We start from the raw sequence: 20823 nt of genomic DNA, 5'->3' as shown, positions 1-20823 counted from the left end.
CATGTTTTATATTATTGACTTCAGTATAATTTCTACAAAAAATGATGAACTAAGCACAAACACGACGTGCATGCAATCAAATAGAATTAATTAAAAACCTTAAATATAAATAAGTAAGACACAGCATAAAGAAGAGAAAATCGCTGGAAAAATTAGATATCCAGTGATACTAAGATGGCGTAAAATTCCCGGATGCTAAAATATTTACCAGTCACTAGATAATCAAGTTCTATGGACGTATATAACAACTCAATATCCAAGGACAAACCTTCATTCAGTAGTAGAAATATCTACATGATTATAATGACGATGGAAAGTGTATTATTTATAATATTTATTTTATAATAAGTTATTGTAATGGTTACTTATTAAAATGGCGTATATTTAGGATGGGAGGATTGCATGAACTAATCTCAGCTTATTGTGATTGCGTCATACAATATGGATTATAGAATATTGCTTCGCGAAGTTACTCGGATACCTGAAGTATAAATGATATTATTAATCCTCTTACTATATTCACATTGAGTGCATCTATTTGTAAGTATACAATCATTATTGCATTAACATATAAATTAAATACAATAGAAGTCCTTCAAATAAATTTAAATCTTATTATATATAACTAATGTGTGAATAAAATATTCTCTATATCTCTCTATATACAATTACAATAATGAATTAATTCATTTTTTTAATAGTGTCAACTGTCAAATCTTGGTGGAAATACATTTACTTAAAATAAAACAATTTGTTGTACTTACTTATTCCATACAGTCTAATAATAATCAAGATCATCTTCGTCCACTCGTCAGTAATTGACAATAATTAATGTAACCAATATATTATTTTCGCATTCATACATTAAAAAAAAAGATGTTTCTTTGTCTGGTGTACAGTGACGTTTATTCAGGTTGACAGGAGATCGCGTCGCGTCATTGTCGCGGCTGTCTGCGGGGGAGAGACGCAACATGACTGGCAGTTATGGTTATTTTCATATCGAGTCTAATTTCAGTGTGGATAACGCATTTAAACCTGCAAGGAACCTCGCACCGATGTTGCATATGATGACCACTCATAGCGATAGTCGCGCGCAACCTCTCGAAATGTAGATATGTATGAGATGCGGTGACCGGCGAGCTTCGACGTCTAATCAGGAATGACCAATTCAAAGCGCGTGCGTATGCGTACTGGCGGTTTTGACTCGCAGCCCGAGACGCATGCAATTTGTTGCTAGCAACACTAGATGTTTTTTTTTTCAAACTAAATAGTCGCATTCCACCAATATGCGGATCTCCATTTGGCAATGTGTAATTTGTGAAGAAAGATGACCTCACATACATAATATTTGACACGTTGTGGGTGAGACGAGTTTATATGAGTGTATCAAGCAACATATTATAAGTTTATTGGGTACTTACTGTTCGTATATCAGGAATACAGTGGAAAACACATTTTGAAAATACCCGATATACTGGATTATTTGTTAGTTTGGGTTAGTTTAGGTTATGATAGGCTGGGTTAGGTTAGGTTAGGTTAGGTTAACCTAACAAATAATCCAGTTTATCGGCTATTTTCAAAATGTGTTTTCCGCTGTATTCTTGATAACCGAACAGTAGGTACCGTTTATTGTATGTCGAAATGAAAAATTGTAACAACTCTTCAATCTAGTTTTATTAGACCACAGTGAAAATAAGCTTGTATCACAACAGAGTGATCTCGTATATTGAAGTTTTAAATGACTATTCAGTCGCTTTATATAAAAAAAAACTAAAATCAAATGAAAAAAAAAACCGAGGAGGTAATACTGCGCTAGTAAGTTGGTGAAAAACATTAATCAAGCTTCGCCACTCTCGGGAAAATATGAAAACTTTACCACTCGCGATTTTCCTCGTTGTCGCCAACACGTTGACTTAACACTTGAAGTCGACTGTGTTTAAAAACTTTTTCATAGCATTATCTACACCTAGATTGCATCAGACAAAGAATTTCTTTTGTTAGCCGCCCGCTACAAGCTTCCAGCACTTCAGTCGTGAGGTTTCGAACTTGCCGTAGCTTTTTGTTAGTCTGCCGGACATGCGACATTGCTCCAGGGAAAGATAGTGTGAGAAGAGTGTGGAGAATTATAATGCTTGTATACAGTTCCAAGTGCACTCGTGGGAACTCAATTTTGGTGCATTTGTAAAGGAATACAAAGTAGATATTGAATGTTTTACTAAAACACATTTGTTTAAATTATCTTACTAATTAATAAACGTAATATAACAGTATCTAGTATTTTGCAGACATGTATGTATAATAAATCAACTATTCCTTATATTCTATTCATAGATAGTGTATTTTAAATCATGCCCAGTACCTTGTAGATATGCAGTTCGCCGTATTGTACTTCACCTTGAAACGTTGTATCGGACATATGTGTCGCTAGATTTCAAAATCAGCCAAGTCCATAATAGATGAATAGGAGAAAACAGCTTTTTGTTTTCTCAAATACACAGTCACAAGGGTGAAAGTTTATATTATTTCGAGTATAGAATATGTCAAATTAATAAATTCCACATTTTGATAATGCAGAAATGTTAGAAAGCAGTAGTTCTTCAGCAATTCACAAAAAAGTCAAAAATACCTAAAGGTGGACTTTGAAATGTAGCGACACATATACGGCCGTATATTAAAGACCGTCCAACCTCTTTGGGTCGTATAATACTGACATAAAATTCATGTCTAAATAAAACAAGGTTCTTTGTCAGTTTACAGGAAGCTAGCAGCAAAAAAATTTGAAAATAGCCGATATACTGGATTGATTGTTAGGTTAGGTTAGGTTTTCATTCTTAAATTCATGAATTTTGCCAAAATCAGGTATGAAAATTAAATTAATGTTCATATTGAATCTAATAAAATTAGAGACCGTATAGTATCCGGTCATTTCGTTCCGATAAGAAAACTCACAGCAAAATGTGCCACGGTGAAAAATTTTACGTACAATTTACACAGGTTTTAACCATTTTAAACAGCCTGTATGTTACATTGAAGTTAATGACTCTTATACCCACCACGTTCTACATCCGTAGTTACTAGAACATATCACGGGACACTACGTTTGATATGAAGCATCACTATTTTTTTTTTGACTGGAAATTTCTCAATAGCAGTTACCCAAGATTGAAGTTATCACACACTCGAGTGTGCTGTAATTAAGTTTAAAAATACCTTAGTTAAGTGGGCCCATGGAAGAGAGGAGAACGAGGATTAGACAAAAATTAAATAATAACGACTAATAGGTATAAACCTCCTGAACAATCTAAATTCTAAATAAAAAGATTTTGACATTTATGGAGTATGACGCAGAGATTTTTCTAAATGCAACAAAATTTGTATTTGTTCTGACTACCTCGGATAGCTCGATGAGCCTAACAGCTGGCTGGACTGATTTGAGTAGCTCTTCCAATTCCGTACATATTTCAGGATATTCCCAGAGGATGTGGTTTGGATCTTGAATTTGCTCTGCAACGAGACCGAAACGTCGAGGAAAGAAGGAAGAAGTACACGCGGTGGAAACCCAAGAATCTATTATGATAAAAAAAACAACCGTGAAAGTCTCACACATTATATAGTTATGTTTCAACGAATTTTAAAATAAATAAAAAATAGTTAAATATTATTGCAAAAAGATAAGAATACAAAACCAGACGATTATTGCTTTTATTTATTCGATTACATAGGGATAAATTTTATCATATTATGTATATAAATATATTTGTAGCTGTCAGTATATTATTGATCAAATATCTATTTTAATGTATCAAATTATTCGACCGCAATAATAAATTCTCAGCGACTCATATACCGGTAAACAACGTATTACCTGTGTCAGCATATCCATCTTTAGAAAGAATTATTGTATTGGTTAATGTATGTTAAGAAAACTTAACGTACTCTCTTAATGGTTACTCAACCTGTATTTTCTATTAAAATACTATGAAATTTATTATTTTCTCCATATATACAATATCGGCTGAGTACATTGTTCGGGACCGCACCGCACATGGAGAATAATATAATTTTCAAAACATATTGTGCACCCACTTTTATAAGATTCTTTGCCGGTTCGAGATTGTAGCAGTTCAGAAAAAATATTCTAGCGCTTTTGTTGAAAGAAAAAAAGCAAAGTTTTACTTACTTTAGGACTCTTTGACTTCTGTCGTATTTGATAATCTGGTCTTTGATGTGAATTTTGTGACTGTTTGTTTGACGAACTGCCAACAGGACGTGCTTTCCTGCGGGAACCTGAAACAATGAAGAAACCATCTATGAAGTTGACAAAAAAAACTAACTTAGAATATTTTCTTTGAAAATATATTTCTATATGAAAAACATATTATTTTGATAAAAATTCCATCACCGCACTGAAATCGAAAATATATACATACATAATTTTGAAAACACTTCTGAGAAAATATAATATTATAACCGATAGAAAAAATCCTCGCATGAATTGAACCTGCATCTCTCGGGTATCGCCCCCATGCACATATACCACTATGCTAAAGGCGTCAAACTTAATTGCGACGAATTTTAACTAATGGCTTTTAATACTCTCTAAAGCGTTTTCCAAAATGATCTACTTTTCGCGATCGGCTTTTGTATTTTAAAATAAAAGTAGGTAGTACTTTAATTACTAACCGACGTCACGGATCACTCCAAGATTTTTTGCTGTAACTAACTTGAACTTGCTAATATTTTTTAATTAACCATTTTTTTATTCAACGAATAATTATGTGATTAATAATCTTGTGAACTATTCGTTGAATAAAAAAAATAGTCAAGAAAATATTTACGTATGCCAAAATAATATCCTTCGACCTATTCATAAGTATACAGTTATATTGATAATGGATAAATATGTACCTTAACAAGAAGTATTTATTATATTACGTTATATATGTATATTGATAAACTTCTTCTTATTGTGCCATCCACTAACGGAAGTCGGCCACAATCAGATCGATCTTTGCTTTACCATCTGCTACTCGAATAGTTTGGTGGAGCTTCACTCATACCAATTACGGAGATTCTAGCGTTGTCCTGTATTACGCTTACGGTAACATTTATATATCCCTGGTTGAAAAGTTGGGGAATGCCACACCTTTTCCATCTCGTAATGTGACAGGTACTGTGGTTTTCTGGTTTTGCTACTTATAAAATATTTTTTTCTTAATTAATAATAAAAAATGAAAACTTAATAAACTTAATATAAAAAATAAATATAACCATAAAAATAATGTAATAATAACGTAACCTATGTACCAAATATGTGACAAATTCACATTTTTTTTTAAATTGCAAGTTTATCTTTGACTTAAAAAAAAATTCTTTTTATTGTTTTCAGATAGGATATTTATTAATTAATACAGTTGAAATTGTAAATTATTAAAAAAAATCTCAAATTGCAAGCTTCGTATTTTTCCGCTAGGTTCTCTGTAGGCATACAGGATCCCCCTTAACACAGCTGAAAATTATCAAAAAAATGTCTCAAATTGCAAGCTTCGTATTATTCAGCTATGTGCCTCTGTTGGTATAAGGATCTCCCTTAAATTAAAATTCCATCGAGTATCTTCGGTTTATAGTATTAATATATGAGGTAATCATTAGATAAACCTTTTATTGGTGCTGCCGAATTAACAGGGTTGTTTTAGAAATTCTGCATATTGTAAAACAACGAAAAAGTAAGAGAAGCATGGAATCGTCTTGGAAAAGCATTTATCTAGCACAGTAGCAAAGGGTGGAGGTAGGCTGATAAGATCCGTCATAGGTACATCAAACTTTGTTAGTCATACATATTTGTTTTTATTGAACTAAGACTACAATAAATTTTACAGATGGTATTGGTGAGTTTATAAAAATCAATTGTACCCTGCCTAAACCACCCCATCATAGTTTTTTTTATATATTTTGGCCGATACAACAAAATTGTGCACGTTTTTCATTCATTAAGAATACATATTACACATATTGTTGGTTCATTTTTTTAAATTTATTAAGCCCTGCCTAAACCAAAATAAAATAGATAAAAATATTATTATATCTATTCTATAAAGTATTCAAAGTTATGTATGATTTAGTTGCATAATTTTATATATTTTATAGATAAACGAGTATTTTTTGACTATTATCTATTATGGCTAGGTTTTCGCAGGGCTTAATTGAATTTTAAAAACTAACCAACATCATCTGTAAATTGTAGTATTATTTCAATGAAAACAAATACGTATGGCTGACAAAGTTTAGTATGCACCATTTATGGCGGATCTTAATAGCCTACCTCCACACTTCGCCGCTGCTAGCAGTACATTGATCTAGGTTTAAAATGATTATACTGATAAGGATACATTTTGAAAGGATTATTCATATTGTTTAAACTTGTAATCAAAACTCGCTGAGGATACGTCGTCGAAAGTTTGCATAAAGATAATCACCCGTAAGCACTCATAAGCTGTGTTGATCATCAAAACAGAATCCAACATTATGTGTCAAACTCCGAACAGTGAATATGGATTAAAATTAAGCATGGAATTTAGTATCATCTCTTCGTCTCTTCTTTGTCTCGCGAAACAAAATGTTTTTAGCCGAAAGGGAAGTTGCAAGCTCGCAAAAGTTGCGGACCCAATTTAACACGGGCACAAGACTTGTGACAACCTTCCTTTGAATTTTGAATGACAACCAGGTAAGAACAAAGGTGGAATAGAAATATAAACAAGGTATTCACAAAACGTATGTTCACTTAAAAATAAAATAGTTTAATTCAAAAGAAATATATTTATTCCCGTTTTGGAAACTATTATTGATAATCATTTTATTTTTAATAAACTATTTCTTTTTATTCAACGAATATGACACAAGATTTGAAAATATAACTTTATATATATTATTGAATATAGGCTACATATTTTGAAAACTTTTCATCCAATATACACACTAGAAAACATTTTTTTGTAGAAAAGAATACGAAACCCGACGGGACTTGAACATGTACGTGCTGGATTCGCGCCAGTGTACTTTTAAAATTGGACTACTGGCCTCTTACTAAACCACGACGATTTAAACTAGTAGTTGTTACATAAATTGGTTTTCGAATTGCGTTATAATGTTGGCTATTGATTTTAGTATATTGAATTATAGTAGGTTTTAATGTAATAGCTATTAGTTTAAACCGTTGTAATTTAGTAAGAGGTCCGTAGCTTAATTGGAAAGGCATACTAGCGCAAATCCAGTAGATATATATTCAAATCCCGTCGTATTTGTTTCTACAAAACGATTTTTTCTAATGTGTATATGCATGAGATGTTTTCAAATTAAGTATAATCACTCCATTGTTTAACTAAATTAAGGTTACCAAGTATTGTGAATTTACGAAATAATTCTTAGGATTTTTTGAAAACAATGATAATAATATATTACATAGAAATCTCATTCATTGTAAGAAAATCGAAAATTGAATTCTTTGTCTACATCAAATGAAAGTATTTTTAGGAGTAAATTAATTCATTGTCTCAAGAATGTGCCTTTGTAGTTTGAAACATTTTCCAGAGTTACTATTATTATTTTTCATATTAAAATACAATTTTTATTTTTATTTGTTTTTGAGGTAGATGACTCGTGTGAAGTAGAAGACTTTGCTGGAGAGGATTGTGTAGGACGAAATACCAGGAAGCTGTTTTTGGTGGAAGATGAGAGTAGCGGAATATTGACGAGACCAGTTGTTAATTTGGCCTGTAGTGAGATCAAATACGAAGAATATATGAATATAATAACTCGATTAAATAATGTATATTTTAAATTAATTATATATATTAATATAACGTGAAAATACTTTATCGTCAACTTGCTATTAAGACCTCGTACGTCCGATATTATGGAAAAACAAAGTTTATTCCACAAAATTTAAACAAAAAAACATATTAAATGATAAAACCTCGGTTATGTAGACTAGTATGTAGTCTATCTATCGAAAGACTTTAAAAACTCGTATGTTTCGTGGTTTCAAATATGGTATTAAAACCTCGTATTTCACAACCAGTTTTAGAAGATTCATCGATTAGAGAGGTGTTTAAAATATTGTTTATATTACTTTTTTTCCTTCCCTTCAACATTCTTCTCAAACAGACTTACGAGGTTTTAATAGTGAGATGACGATACGTTTGTTTAGGTATTAGTTAAGAAAAAAAATCTTAGAAAAAATATCTACATGGGATCAATTTTAAATGAAATAAATAAAATAGTTTTTAGTCATAGTTTGCAGAAATGTTACTTTATTTTATTTTAAAGCTTTTCAAATTGTGCTATTTGTTAAAACTTACAGACAGACGGAGAACACCTTGTTAGTTGTATGTGTGGTGTTGCCTGAGAAAAATTCAAATCGTAAGGAATAAAGATGAAAAAAGAGAATATGTGAAGAAAACTTTGAACAAACAAGAGGGCGACGTGTTAAAGTAACAACTTTCGATTTGATAACGCTTTCACGAATATCTTGAGAGCGACTTTTTTCTTCTCCGGTAGCGTTGTGCCAATGTATGTCAAAAAACAGTATTCTGTGAAGTAGCATAGATTGCTCTGCATATTAATAACACAAATACATGACTCCATTGTATACATAGAGATCAGTTGTCGACCATTTATAGTTGTATTAATGAATAATAATTTACTACGTATTATATTATTTAAATTAAAATGTTATGAGTGTTATAATAATATGTAATATAAATATATATAAGTTTATTTATTGGAATAACTAGATAAAGAATATTTATAATTAAAGAGTTTTATTGCCTGAAATTCAATGTAATTTTTATATTGTTGTACTGCCCGCTATATTCTACTGGAAAAATGTCTTCACACGTCATGCAACACGCTTGACAGCTTATAAGCAAGATACAGGATATTACAGGTTTATTCCTGCAATGTTCAGATACGGGAAATTACTAAAATGGCTGTATCATTTTTGTTAAAATAACTGCAGATATGGGAATTTCGCAGTCGATTGACAGTAATTTTGTGGTTTTTAGTAGGTGCGTCGTATAGGTCAGAGACGGAGTATTGGAGTAAATCTTGAAGTGGACCCATAGGCTAGAATCTTCAGCTGCCCCCCTACCTATCGCTAAGGTTAAAGTCAGTGTGACCATCTACAGTTGTGTAACACAAATAGTGTTCAAGGTAAAATTTACGGTATTTTATGGCGATTTTTTGTATTTTAATACACCTACTTGAATTAATTGTGAAGTTGTGAAATATTAACAAACAATAATCAAAAATTGCATCGCACAAGTAGGTACATATTTTGAAATGTTAGTATGCTTGAAGTGGAATAGCGCCGCAAGCGACATTTTTTACTATTAGTGCAATTTTGTGATGTGTGTTTATCTCACTTGGCTGGTCGATCCGCCACGCCGGGCCCCCCTTAAGCCCGGGCCTCCAGACTAGAGCCCTGTCAGCCCACCCCTTGTGGAGGCCATGCCGTACATTGTTAGACTAATTACTTTAACTATTTACCATATTATATGTGCATGTAAATATACGTTGGCACCACGAAGTGTAGTACTAGGTAGAAGGAAATGCGAAATAGCAGGTGCGACAAAAAATGCGCAAATAAATTGGAGACCAAGTAGGGTGGAATAACATTGGAGGAAATATTTACTACCATTTTGATGTGGGTTCGACTTTCGCTGAATTTGCTGACGATTTTTTATTCGACGGGCTTGCGATTGACGTTTTATGTCAATTCCGGTATAGGCAAAAGATGAATTTAACAAAGTTATCGATCGGAAAAAATGACAGAGTAAAAAAAATATATCATCAAAATCGTGTAATTTAATATCGTATGAGTCTTCGTAGATAATACGATTTCGTATGATATTATGTCATAAATTGCTGATTTGAAAAATTATCGTTCATTGATAGATTACATTTTCAGTTTCATATATGAAAATGAGCCACCGAAGAAAACCGTTTTCAATGCTGGCAGAAAAGTAGAATAAACTATTTAAATAATATTATTTAATAAGTTATATCAGTTATACATATTATTACTATACCTATTGATTTGACGGTCGGAAGTCTTCATTTTGTGTAAGAGAGAGAGAGATTTGCTGACCTTGGAAGACATCATGGTTATTTATCAGTAAACGTTAAGAAAACACAGAACTTGAAATTGGTTGTCTTTATGCAGATCTGGCTTTATTTTTATTATCAAGAACATTAACATTGGAGGTTTATTAATGAAGGTCGAGAGAGGTAAAAGATTGTATACAACATTTGAGATATTGTTATAACAAATACACATGGTTTAGGTAATGATGCTTTGACTAACACTTTACGACACTGATTTTGAAGGGTCTACAAATTATTATATTAGGTGTTTTAGACGTTTTTATCTAGTTTATTATTAAATGAATATAAAATTAAGGAGGTATGTAAGTACATAAACTCAAATTTTGATAATTAATAAGGAAATTTAATTGTTCATATATCACGAATTAATCCACAAAACCATTTCAAAATATGAGCGTTGATCCTAAATTTGGCAAATGAATCTTCAGAAAAAATACTAGCGCTCTTGAATTTGCCATTTTGGAACATTTAAATTCCGAGCAAACTTTGTATTGTATAGTATAAACAATGATAATGAAATATTTGTAAGAATTTTCAACAAATTTTTGATCGATCACCATTTGAAATAAGTTGTATCAAATTAATAACTGTTGGGTATTTATTTGTATTTATAACCTAAATAGTATAGTTTGTAGATATCTCCTCAAAATGAATAAAAATCATTCATCCTTACCTTGGAATGTTCGATTTTATACAAGCACGTAAGATTCCTAGGGTAAACCCCCGGATAGTTAGGTGATTGTATTCTGCAAGGTCTTCGATCGCAGTTGGTGAGCATCCTGTCACAGTAAGTTCCTGGCACCAGGTCACCTCTCCATATCGCCACTGAAGAGTTTCCGTAGCGCAGCTTTGCTTCGGACTTTTTCAAGAATTTGTAGGCCAGTTTGAAGTCAAAATTGTAGCCGATACCCTGTGGAATAAAGAAAAATACATGTTTAGTACGTGTATACTACAGTTTCATTATATAACACAAAACTCTATCTTTTAATATCTATCTGGAAAAAAATAAAAACTTTATTGAAACCATAATCATCACAATCTAGACGAGTTTTTTTCTCTTTTATTTTTTTATTATTAATTTTTATCACAATATTAATTGACACATAAAACTAAAATACTTACTAAGAATAGTCATTCAAATTACAGTTGTTGTAAAATAGTATATTTATTTTGGTTGAATAAATTGTTGACAAAATAATATAAATATACTTTTATCCAAGTAGATTTGTTACAGTATTCACTTTTAATATCCTTTTCATATAAAGTAAAATTCATAATATCATCGTGCAATACGCAGACTCGCAATCATTTTCCGTCAAGCATTTGAAGAGAAGCATGAAACAACTAAGTATATAAAAGCTTTAACATCATGCATTGGCGAACAGTGATCGCTCGACTTCCTATCGCGCGATAATATCCGTTTCGTGTGAAACGGGGGTAAGTTAATCTACATTTTTTGTTATATTAACATTAAGCGTATCTACCAGTTGTAACATCAGCTTCATCCATAACATTTAAATCGAGATATTAAAAATAATCTGGCTTTATGACTTTTCAAATAGAATATTATACTTTGTTAAACATATCATTAAATAATAATTATAAATGGGAATCTAATAAGAGAGAAAATAATTTAGATTCTAAAAATGATACAACTATATTTAAAATATCAATACCTGCTAATTTAGAATGATGTTATCGACTTTTCAACTAACCTCCAAGTTCAACAGTACCCCAGTTGGATTTTATAAATAGAAAAACTTGGTAGAGATTTACTTAAAAAAAATAGTTTCTAAAATGTAAAGAACATTGCAATCTATATTTTCATATTGTATCTGATGCATTGGCGGCAAACTTATGGCACATGTGCCAAGCCTAGTACGCAGGAGACTTCTGGTGACACGCGAAAAAATTATTGTAGAACGATATAAAATCTCAACCATTGGCACGCAGGACGTACAGGACATCGTAGAACTCAGTGTTATAAACTTAGAATTTTTTATGCCATATCTAATGTATTTATGTACCGACGCTTCTTAAGTATCATGTATGGTTAAATAATCGCCAAATGAGCTGGTAGAGAAAAAAAAAATCTTTTGGCAAGCCACACGTTATCACGAAAAATGCAAGGTTACTCAATGCGCTTCCCAAAGACATAGAAATTGTCAGTAATATGCTAATGTGTTTGAAATTTTATTTTATTGTATAACATAGTTTATGTTTTTTTTTATTTTTGTTTCTTCTCTCTTGTAATGGTAATATAACTTTGTTTGACTAGAACAAGCTTTTTTACCATGTGTTTCTTAGCTCGTATTCTTGTTTGTCCGGTAGTTGTTTATCCAGTATAAATCTTGCAATCAATTTTTAACTAACTTCCCGACTAGCTAGACATTTAAAACCAATGCATTCTTTTAATACTTTTAGCCATCTTTAAGTAGAATTGAATTCATTTTCAGTTAATTCTGTTTTGTATGAAAAGTTATTTTGGAAGAAATCCGTAATATAATCCACTATTATTGGTTACTAAGGGGGTGGTCTTAGCAACTAAATTATTAATATATACGTGCGTTACTATGGAAATCAAAATGACATTTCAGTATTCTATATTTGTTGTTTTGTTGCAAAATAGCAAAAAAATGATTTGTTGACAATTGCCTTATTTGTCATAAATTATTAATACATACATAGAATTGTCAAGTTTATATGATTCAACAGAAAATTTAAAAACGTGGTAGTATATAAAAAGTTCTTTTTATCTTGTAATTATTTCAATTTAAATCTTATATTGTCAACGTTATAGGTACAATGTTTTGTTTTTTGTAAGTAAATAAATACATAAATCACAAATAGTTTTTTGACATATAAACATAAAAAAGGTTTCCCAACCCTGATCCAGTGTGTTTTCAATTAGAATATTTGGTATAATATAATTATACAAAAATATTAGGTACTGTTCGGTTATCAGGAATACAGCGGAAAACACATTTAAAAAATAGCCGATAAACTGAATTATTTGTTAGGTGAACCTAACCAAACCTAACCTAACCTAACCTAACCCAACCTAACCTAACATAAACTAACTCAAACTAATAAATAATCCAGTATATCGGGTATTTTCAAAATGTGTTTTCCGCTGTATTCCTGATAACCGAACAGTACCAAATATTATTGTTATATAAAATGTATATATTATAATTATTTGGTTAATAAAAGTATGGGTCAGGTCAGGTAAAAAAATGGATAAACTCGTAGATGACTAATACCCTCATTTCTGCATTTCATAATAAATTCTGCTCAGATTTCTGTAAAGCATTTTGCAAAATGTTATTAAGAACAAAAGATTTGCAGATAGGGGAGAAGTTTCACAGGATACGAACATGACACCAACTTTGATGTAACGGGAAGTAAAGATAATTGTTCTTTGCCAACTTCTTCCCGGTAACGACAAAACTATTATGGAAATCCAAATATTTTGCGGAGGCTTTGTTCAACTTTGTTTAAAGCAGCTTTAATCATTTTAAACTGTTATCATCATCAGCGTTAACACCGTGTCATTATTTGTGTTATCTTTGCATGTGATATTAATATTTGGGACTTTCACGATTGTTTTTTATCGTAAGAGGGCTCGTACATCAGAACTCGCCGCAGGCGTCTTACGATGAATTCGTCGATGTGACGTCATCGTAAACCAAGAAACAAACGTTATCAAATGGAGCTTCGCAGATTGGCCGATGCAACTTCGACGCTGCGACGCATTGCGTTTGCTAGAGCCTGCGTGTCGATTTCGAAAAATATCGACTCCGCGCATGCGCACAGCCCCACAATATGCCATTTCTGTCTGTCTCTGTCTACACTGTCATTGCTCGCTCATCGCTGGTCACCGCGTTTGACGTTTGTTCATACAATCAACACAATAAAAATGGCAGATGAGAGACTTCTCCTTTTTCGCGTTTGACGTTTGCCGCTAGGCAGATGTGCGAGGTTGTAGTGCGTGGCAGTCTTGGAAGTTTTGATTTGCGTTGTGATGTGCGAGCCGGCTAATTGATTCTTCGGTTTCTACCACGTGTATTTCTTCCTTCTTTCCTCGACGTTTCGGGCTCGTTGCAGAGGCCATTACCAAGAAATATGTGTTATGATGATGATTCCGGTACTATCAGCAAAATCAAAAACTTCTTGATTAGTATGAGTGCAGCTCCTCCAAAATGTTTGGAGTAGGAGACGATACAAATAATTTTGCCCCGATGGTAGCCTACCTCCGATAGGTGATGGTATGGGAAACGAATATGAGAAACTCGAATTATTCAAAATTATTAAGTGATTCAGTACAAAAACAGATTTGGTCGAGAGAACGGCTTCAACCAATCCTCGTAAAAAAAAGTATGTTAATGTAACTTCTACTCTGTATTGGTCCATAGTATGCCCTGGTTAGGAATGAACATGGTATGTTATACTTATTCTTACTTCCTGTTTATTTGTCTTTATATTTATGTATGAATTTGTTAAATGAAATATGTAGTAGGTGTTCGTTTAATAAGGAATATTAAATATTATAAAATTTTGCTTAGAGATATAAAATGGCTCACAAAATTTTTCGTATTATAATATTATACTACGGCCTACGCAGCCCCCCAGCGGCGTGCGGAAGATGTTAAAAATAATGATACGAAAATAAAAAATAAACACACGCCATGGAAGGCGCGTGGCGGGTGGGCTCACATAATTCTTATGCCTTTTGTCAAGTGGCGGGGTAATAGAATTTAAACTTATTTATCCATTAAATGTGGCAAAATGGCTAATGTAAAAGTTTCCCGCGCAAAAGTTTCGCAATGAGAGATGTGGGATCGCGAAAAGTGCCGCGAGTCGTGACTCGTGCCGCAGCGGAGAGAAGGATGACCGTTGTTTGTGAAAAGTATAATATTATGTTTATATAAACAAATGTTTCGTAATTTAAAACCTTGTATTTTTACGTCTATTAATTAATATAATTAGAATTTATTTAGTGTAAATTTAATTTTACAATAGTCTTGTATATATTTTTTATACCTACTAATGTCTACAAGCCTTTGGCTATTTTTACTTTATATCAAAAAATATTGTCGGTATATTTACATAATATGTTCATTTCATTAAGATTATGTATGAAGATTAAAAAAACAATCTTTACTTACTTTAGTAATATAATATATTATAACAATACAAATAATGTTAGTGTGTTCCTTTCAATTTTTAAGTTTATTCAAATTTGGTGTTATTTTGTTAATTTTTACTTTTAAGCGCCAGCTAGATGATCATACTTTACCATAACGTTACGTGCGCACACCGGTGTGTATTGGGAAGCCCGTATGTATGGACGAGAAAACTGTAGCTCGCGCAAATTGAAAAGCGCTGAAAAAAAACCATATCGCGTAGGCAAGTCGTTGCCATCTATCCAGCCCATTTACATGGTCATTTTTAAACAGTTGTTTTTATTTTTTTAAATCTGTTTATTATTGTTTTGTTGAGTTAGGTAAATTCGGTAAATGTACATAATATATCGATAAAAAAAGTAACTGTGTGTATTCGGGTGGTTCAGTTAGTATAATATGTTAATATTTTGGCTTAATTTTGTAGTTTTATTGTATCCAAACCGGTAAGTGAATAATATAACAATATACAGTCAGAATAATGTCGTGAGTCCAACGTTTGAATTCCGAGTCGTGGCAAATTCACGTGTTATTTTTAGATCCAACTCAGGATCTAGTAGGTTGAGCTAGTGTCTAACATCCATTTCTCGTAAAAACAAAAATATTTTAATACAACCTCTGTAGAGGCCAATATGAACTTTATAAGGTTTAAAATAATAAAAAATACAATCATGATAATTATTATCCTGAATAGAACATGGATTCAATGCCTCGATACTGAATGAATTAAACATCACAGAGAGACCATCTTCAATGGTATACACGATATGTTGAATAAAACCTTCTTGTATAAAGATGGATCCTTATTTTCATACAAGGTCTCATTATGATCTTTCTTTCGACCATGCCAAATCCTAATAGGATCATATGGGCTTCCACAGAGTGGAGGTTTGTATTAACAGATTTTGTTTTTACGAGAATTGGATGTCAGCCACTTGCTCAACCTATTAGGTCCATACTCTGACTTATACACAAATTGAAAAACAATATGTGTACTTGTCAGACCGAGGATTCGAACCTGAGACCCACGACGCAATTGGTCAACGCTTATGATCTTAGTTATTATTATTTTTTCATACAAATTAGTACTTACGTCAAGTTTGATTTTAATGTGGGGAGCAATTTTTAAATATAAACCACAGAAGGCTTCATCTGGGAGAAGATTTGACATATTTCGTTTACATTGTATTATTTAACTCTTCGGATTTATCGTTGAGTGAGGCTCAAAAATCCCCAAAACAATAATATTTACCAATTTTGTAAAAGTTGAGTAAACAAATATTTTTTTACTGAATTTTTTTAAAATATTTACATATGCAAAACGTTTACTCATAATTTTTCATTATTACATTTATAAGAAGGCTACGATGAGTAAAATGAAACAAAAGATTCACAAAATCTTTTTTTAAAGGTAGACCATAATATAAACAGTCAAAATTTACTACAGTATAGTTATAAATGTAACTTTTCATCATATTAAAAGTATGGAGAGGTAACTAGACCAAACTAGGACTCCAATTATGGGTTCTTTTAAAAATATTACAACAAGATTATAACATTTTCTCATAATAATTAAATTATGGCTTTTTGAAACACCAGTAAATATTGAATAAAAAAATGATACAATAAAGTTATTATTAATATTGCTTTTCAGCAATTTATATGACAACACGTCTTTTTAAAATTTAAATAAATATGATGCAACAAATGAAAATGATCACGTTACAGGACTTGATTGCATCTAATTATAATAATACTTATTGTGCAGTGAAGGATTATGGAAAGGAGTCGTCTATCATAGCACTGCGTAACGTCGATGGTAAAACTCAGTAATTAATAATTTATTAAATATCCATGAAAATATTATAAATATACCAATAAGAAAAAAAATATAAAAATATGATGCCGGATAGCACTCGAACGTGCATCCATCGAATTCCGACTAATGTGCTTTAGCAAATTTATCACTTGCATTTTACCTATTTACGGCAAACATGAACCAATAGTCATGCAACTTAAACGCTTTAAAAATTTCGCTTATATTTGTGACGTGAAGATATAGGTAGGGATTGTTTTATAAATTCTTAAAATAGGGTTTACTTTGTCTAATTATTGTATATTATTATACTCGTGTCTAATTAATGATTATTTTTGTATTTACTCTTTCTATTGTTTAGTTACTTGATACCTCATCTATTTCTTTATTTATATAATATATATGTATACCTACTGTTTTAATAATGTTACTTTGTTTTTAAATGTCATGTTGTCAACATCTTGAATTAATAATTTGTAGAGTTTAATATATGTAAAATAAATAAAATTTGATTTGATTGATTGATGTAGGTACCTGCATTAATTTGATGTTTTAACAGAGTACGGATATACCGTCAGGATCAATCCAAATTTTAGTTAAATAAAAGAAAAAAATTAGCTCCACCTGTCTTATTTAAAAGAATTGTTTTTTTTAATCATAAATCTACCCTTTTAAGGCACTCATTATGGACTTTTAGATTTCTATAGACTATTTTCCGACTTCTAGTATCCCTATTCAACGAATACGGGATGAAAAATTGCAGGATAAAATTATTAGATAACGAAACAGCTGATGTTTGGAGAAGCCAAGTGGTGCTTGCATGCTCCTTCTACTAAGAAAGTGTTCTGAATAATTTAACGGCAAAATGACATAAATATTATTTACGATATTTTTTAGCATTATTCACGTAGCTTTGAATTAATTAAGTGGGCATTAAAAGTTAACATTATAACGACTGCACTTCATGTATAATAAAGCACAAAGCTTGCATCAAAGCTTCGCAATAAAGCTGCCTGGTTACCCCAGCGGAAGATGATACTACCTTGAGATGATTTCCGCCCTGGAAAGTGACAAGATATGCCACTCAGTAAAGCGAACCTTTGCGCCAAAGTATTCCGTCATTTTCTTCTTTTCTCTTCCATGACTTAGTTTGTGAATTCTTTCCTTATAGAAGAATAACAAAATAATACATTCATGAAATATTTATATTTAAATAAGAAAATTCAAGATATATTATTATATGTACTTATACTTTTGAATTAAATACCTACTTTCTTCAACTTCAATATAATATAGAAACGATTTATTAATACCACCTATACTATTATTCAAGTGCATTATTTTTTTATCATATATTTTTGTGAAAGACGCAGACGCAGGTTCGAATCCTGCTGGGTGTTGTAGTTTTCAAAAAATATTTTTTTCTATTCGTCATAATATATTTCTCAGAAGTGTTTTCAAATTATGTATGTTCAATAAAAATAATGTTACATTCTTAAATATTGTGAATTATTCGTTTGAATACAAAAATAGAATTTGTTTTATTTCACAGTAAAATGTATTAGTGTTGTTTACAAAGAAAGCGATGCACACAATTAATATTCTAAATTTAGGTATTTTGGAGTGATTTCATTTAAAAATAATACTAAATTATTACAAGATAAAAAGAACTTTTTATATACAACGTTTTTAAATTTTCTGTCGAATCATATAAACTTGACTTGACTAGCTAAAACGATCAAAAATTTTGTACTTCATTGAAATAATACTGAAATGTCATATTAATTTCCATAGTAACGCACGTATAATTAATATCAATAATTTAGTTGCTAGGACTCACTTAGCAACCAATAATAGTTTTATTTTATACGGATTTCTTCCGAAATAACTTTTCATACAGAACAGAATTAACTGAAAATGAAACCAATTCTACTTAAAGATGGCTAAAAGTATTAAAAAAATGTATTTGCATCGTATTCTGATATATTATTCTAAAAGTTTAAAATGTCTAGCTAGTCAGAAAGTTAGTTAAAAATCTATTACAAGATTTGTACTGGTCAAAGAAGCACTGGACAAGTAAGAATACGAGCTAAAAAAACGTTGTAAAATTATAATGATCCAAAGACATTCGTTAAAATACACTCGAATTATATTGTATTATTGTGGTACATAGGTATTTAAAAAATACCGTTAAAAGTAGAATTAACGTAATACCTCTTTAGAAATGAAAATGTAGCAAGACAATATTTATTGCAGTATGTAAATAGAACTAAGTAGACAATTCAATGTTAAAATATTGACGAAATATGGAATACCTACTCCATTTCACACGATTGGATGGTGTATAATTTAATTCGATATGTATCTATTTAATATATCATGCATCGTACACGTCATTATCTTTGCAATACACCAAAAGTTTACTAATAATAATTTTATTATCACTCTTGATCGTTTTAGACATATTTTTATTATTATTAAAACCATTAAATCACGTAAATTTGTAGATCCGTACACTACGGAAGCATAAAATGAAATGATAAATTTAGGGGGATCCTCATTTGAAAAAGAAAGTGCGATTAACTGCACATGATGGGATTGTTACTTCATAGTTTCAACACGTGGACAAGAAATTCTTGTTTGACATTAGAGTCCAAATTCTTTAGTATATTACACAGTATTACAACAGACAAATGAATAATGTTGATTGAATTTTACGAAGCCACCGGATTCCAATCCGTGGTTTACAGATCAGGAAGAAAGAGTGCTAGTTTATACTCCAAACTTTATTATAAATGCTGGATTAAATAATGAATGAGCTTTTATTAATGATTTCTATCTAGAAGATACAACTTAGTTCTGGGAGTCCTGAGCCTAGGCTGAGGTGTGAAAATATAATCATTTTTACATGTCACGAATGCCTCGACAACTTTGTCTGATGTAAAAAACTTTTTGTTTGACAATCGTGTTGAACGTCGGAGGCCCGAAAAGAGAGAAAAAATACTTGACAGGTATTCCTAGGAATTGTTAAGAGGGAAAACTTTCGTTTTCTAAGATAAAGAAAGAACTTTTGGTTTGATAAAAGAATTTATGTTGTACGTATGGACGTTGACGTTTTCCGTAGTTTTAGGGGTGCTTGATATATAAAAAAATAAGATATACATCGAAATCATCCCTCATTGTCACTTAAATACTAAATGAAGGTTTTTTTGTTCTATCATTCGTAAGTAAAAACAATATATTATTTATATAGTGGATTAAAATACTATACTTTAGATATTATTATTACATTATTAGTATTAAATAATATTATGGTTGGGCTGATTATGATCGCCCTCATCCCTTCAACCATCATCATCATCATCAGGGGCGCGACAACCCGGTGTGGGTCCTGGCCTCCTCCAATAGCTCCCTCCACCTGTCCCTATCCAGTGTGGCCGCTTTCCAATTCGGTACCCCCAGATTACGGCAGTCACTGGCAGCTCCATCCAACCAGCGAATCTTTGGCCTACCTCTTCTTCTACATTCTATTGGATTACTGGACATCACTCTCTTTGCCGGTTCATTGTCATTCATACGGTGCAATTGACTTAGCCATCGCAGTCTCCCAATCATAATTGATTGAACTGCGCTGCAATCTTCGTACAGCCCGTAGAGCTC

The 20823-nt window shown here is 31.5% G+C and overlaps 1 protein-coding gene across 1 annotated transcript in view; it reads right to left on the bottom strand.

Moving 5' to 3' along the window:
• LOC147073889 (uncharacterized) overlaps positions 1–20823 on the bottom strand; it is a 670186-nt gene that overhangs the window by 132383 nt on the left and 516980 nt on the right. The window contains exons 4-5 of the mRNA XM_085944702.1: positions 10838–11074; positions 4181–4287 (exon numbers count right to left, since the gene is read on the bottom strand). Coding sequence (XP_085800828.1) covers positions 4181–4287; positions 10838–11074 — 344 coding nt within the window. The remainder of the gene's footprint in view (positions 1–4180; positions 4288–10837; positions 11075–20823) is intronic.

This window comes from Rhyacophila brunnea, unplaced genomic scaffold (assembly GCF_057557595.1).
Source record: "Rhyacophila brunnea isolate RB1 unplaced genomic scaffold, BYU_Rbru_1.0 scaffold_17, whole genome shotgun sequence".
NCBI lineage: Eukaryota > Metazoa > Arthropoda > Insecta > Trichoptera > Rhyacophilidae > Rhyacophila > Rhyacophila brunnea.
Note: the sequence above shows the minus strand (reverse complement) of the source record. Positions and strands in the feature narration are given on the sequence as shown.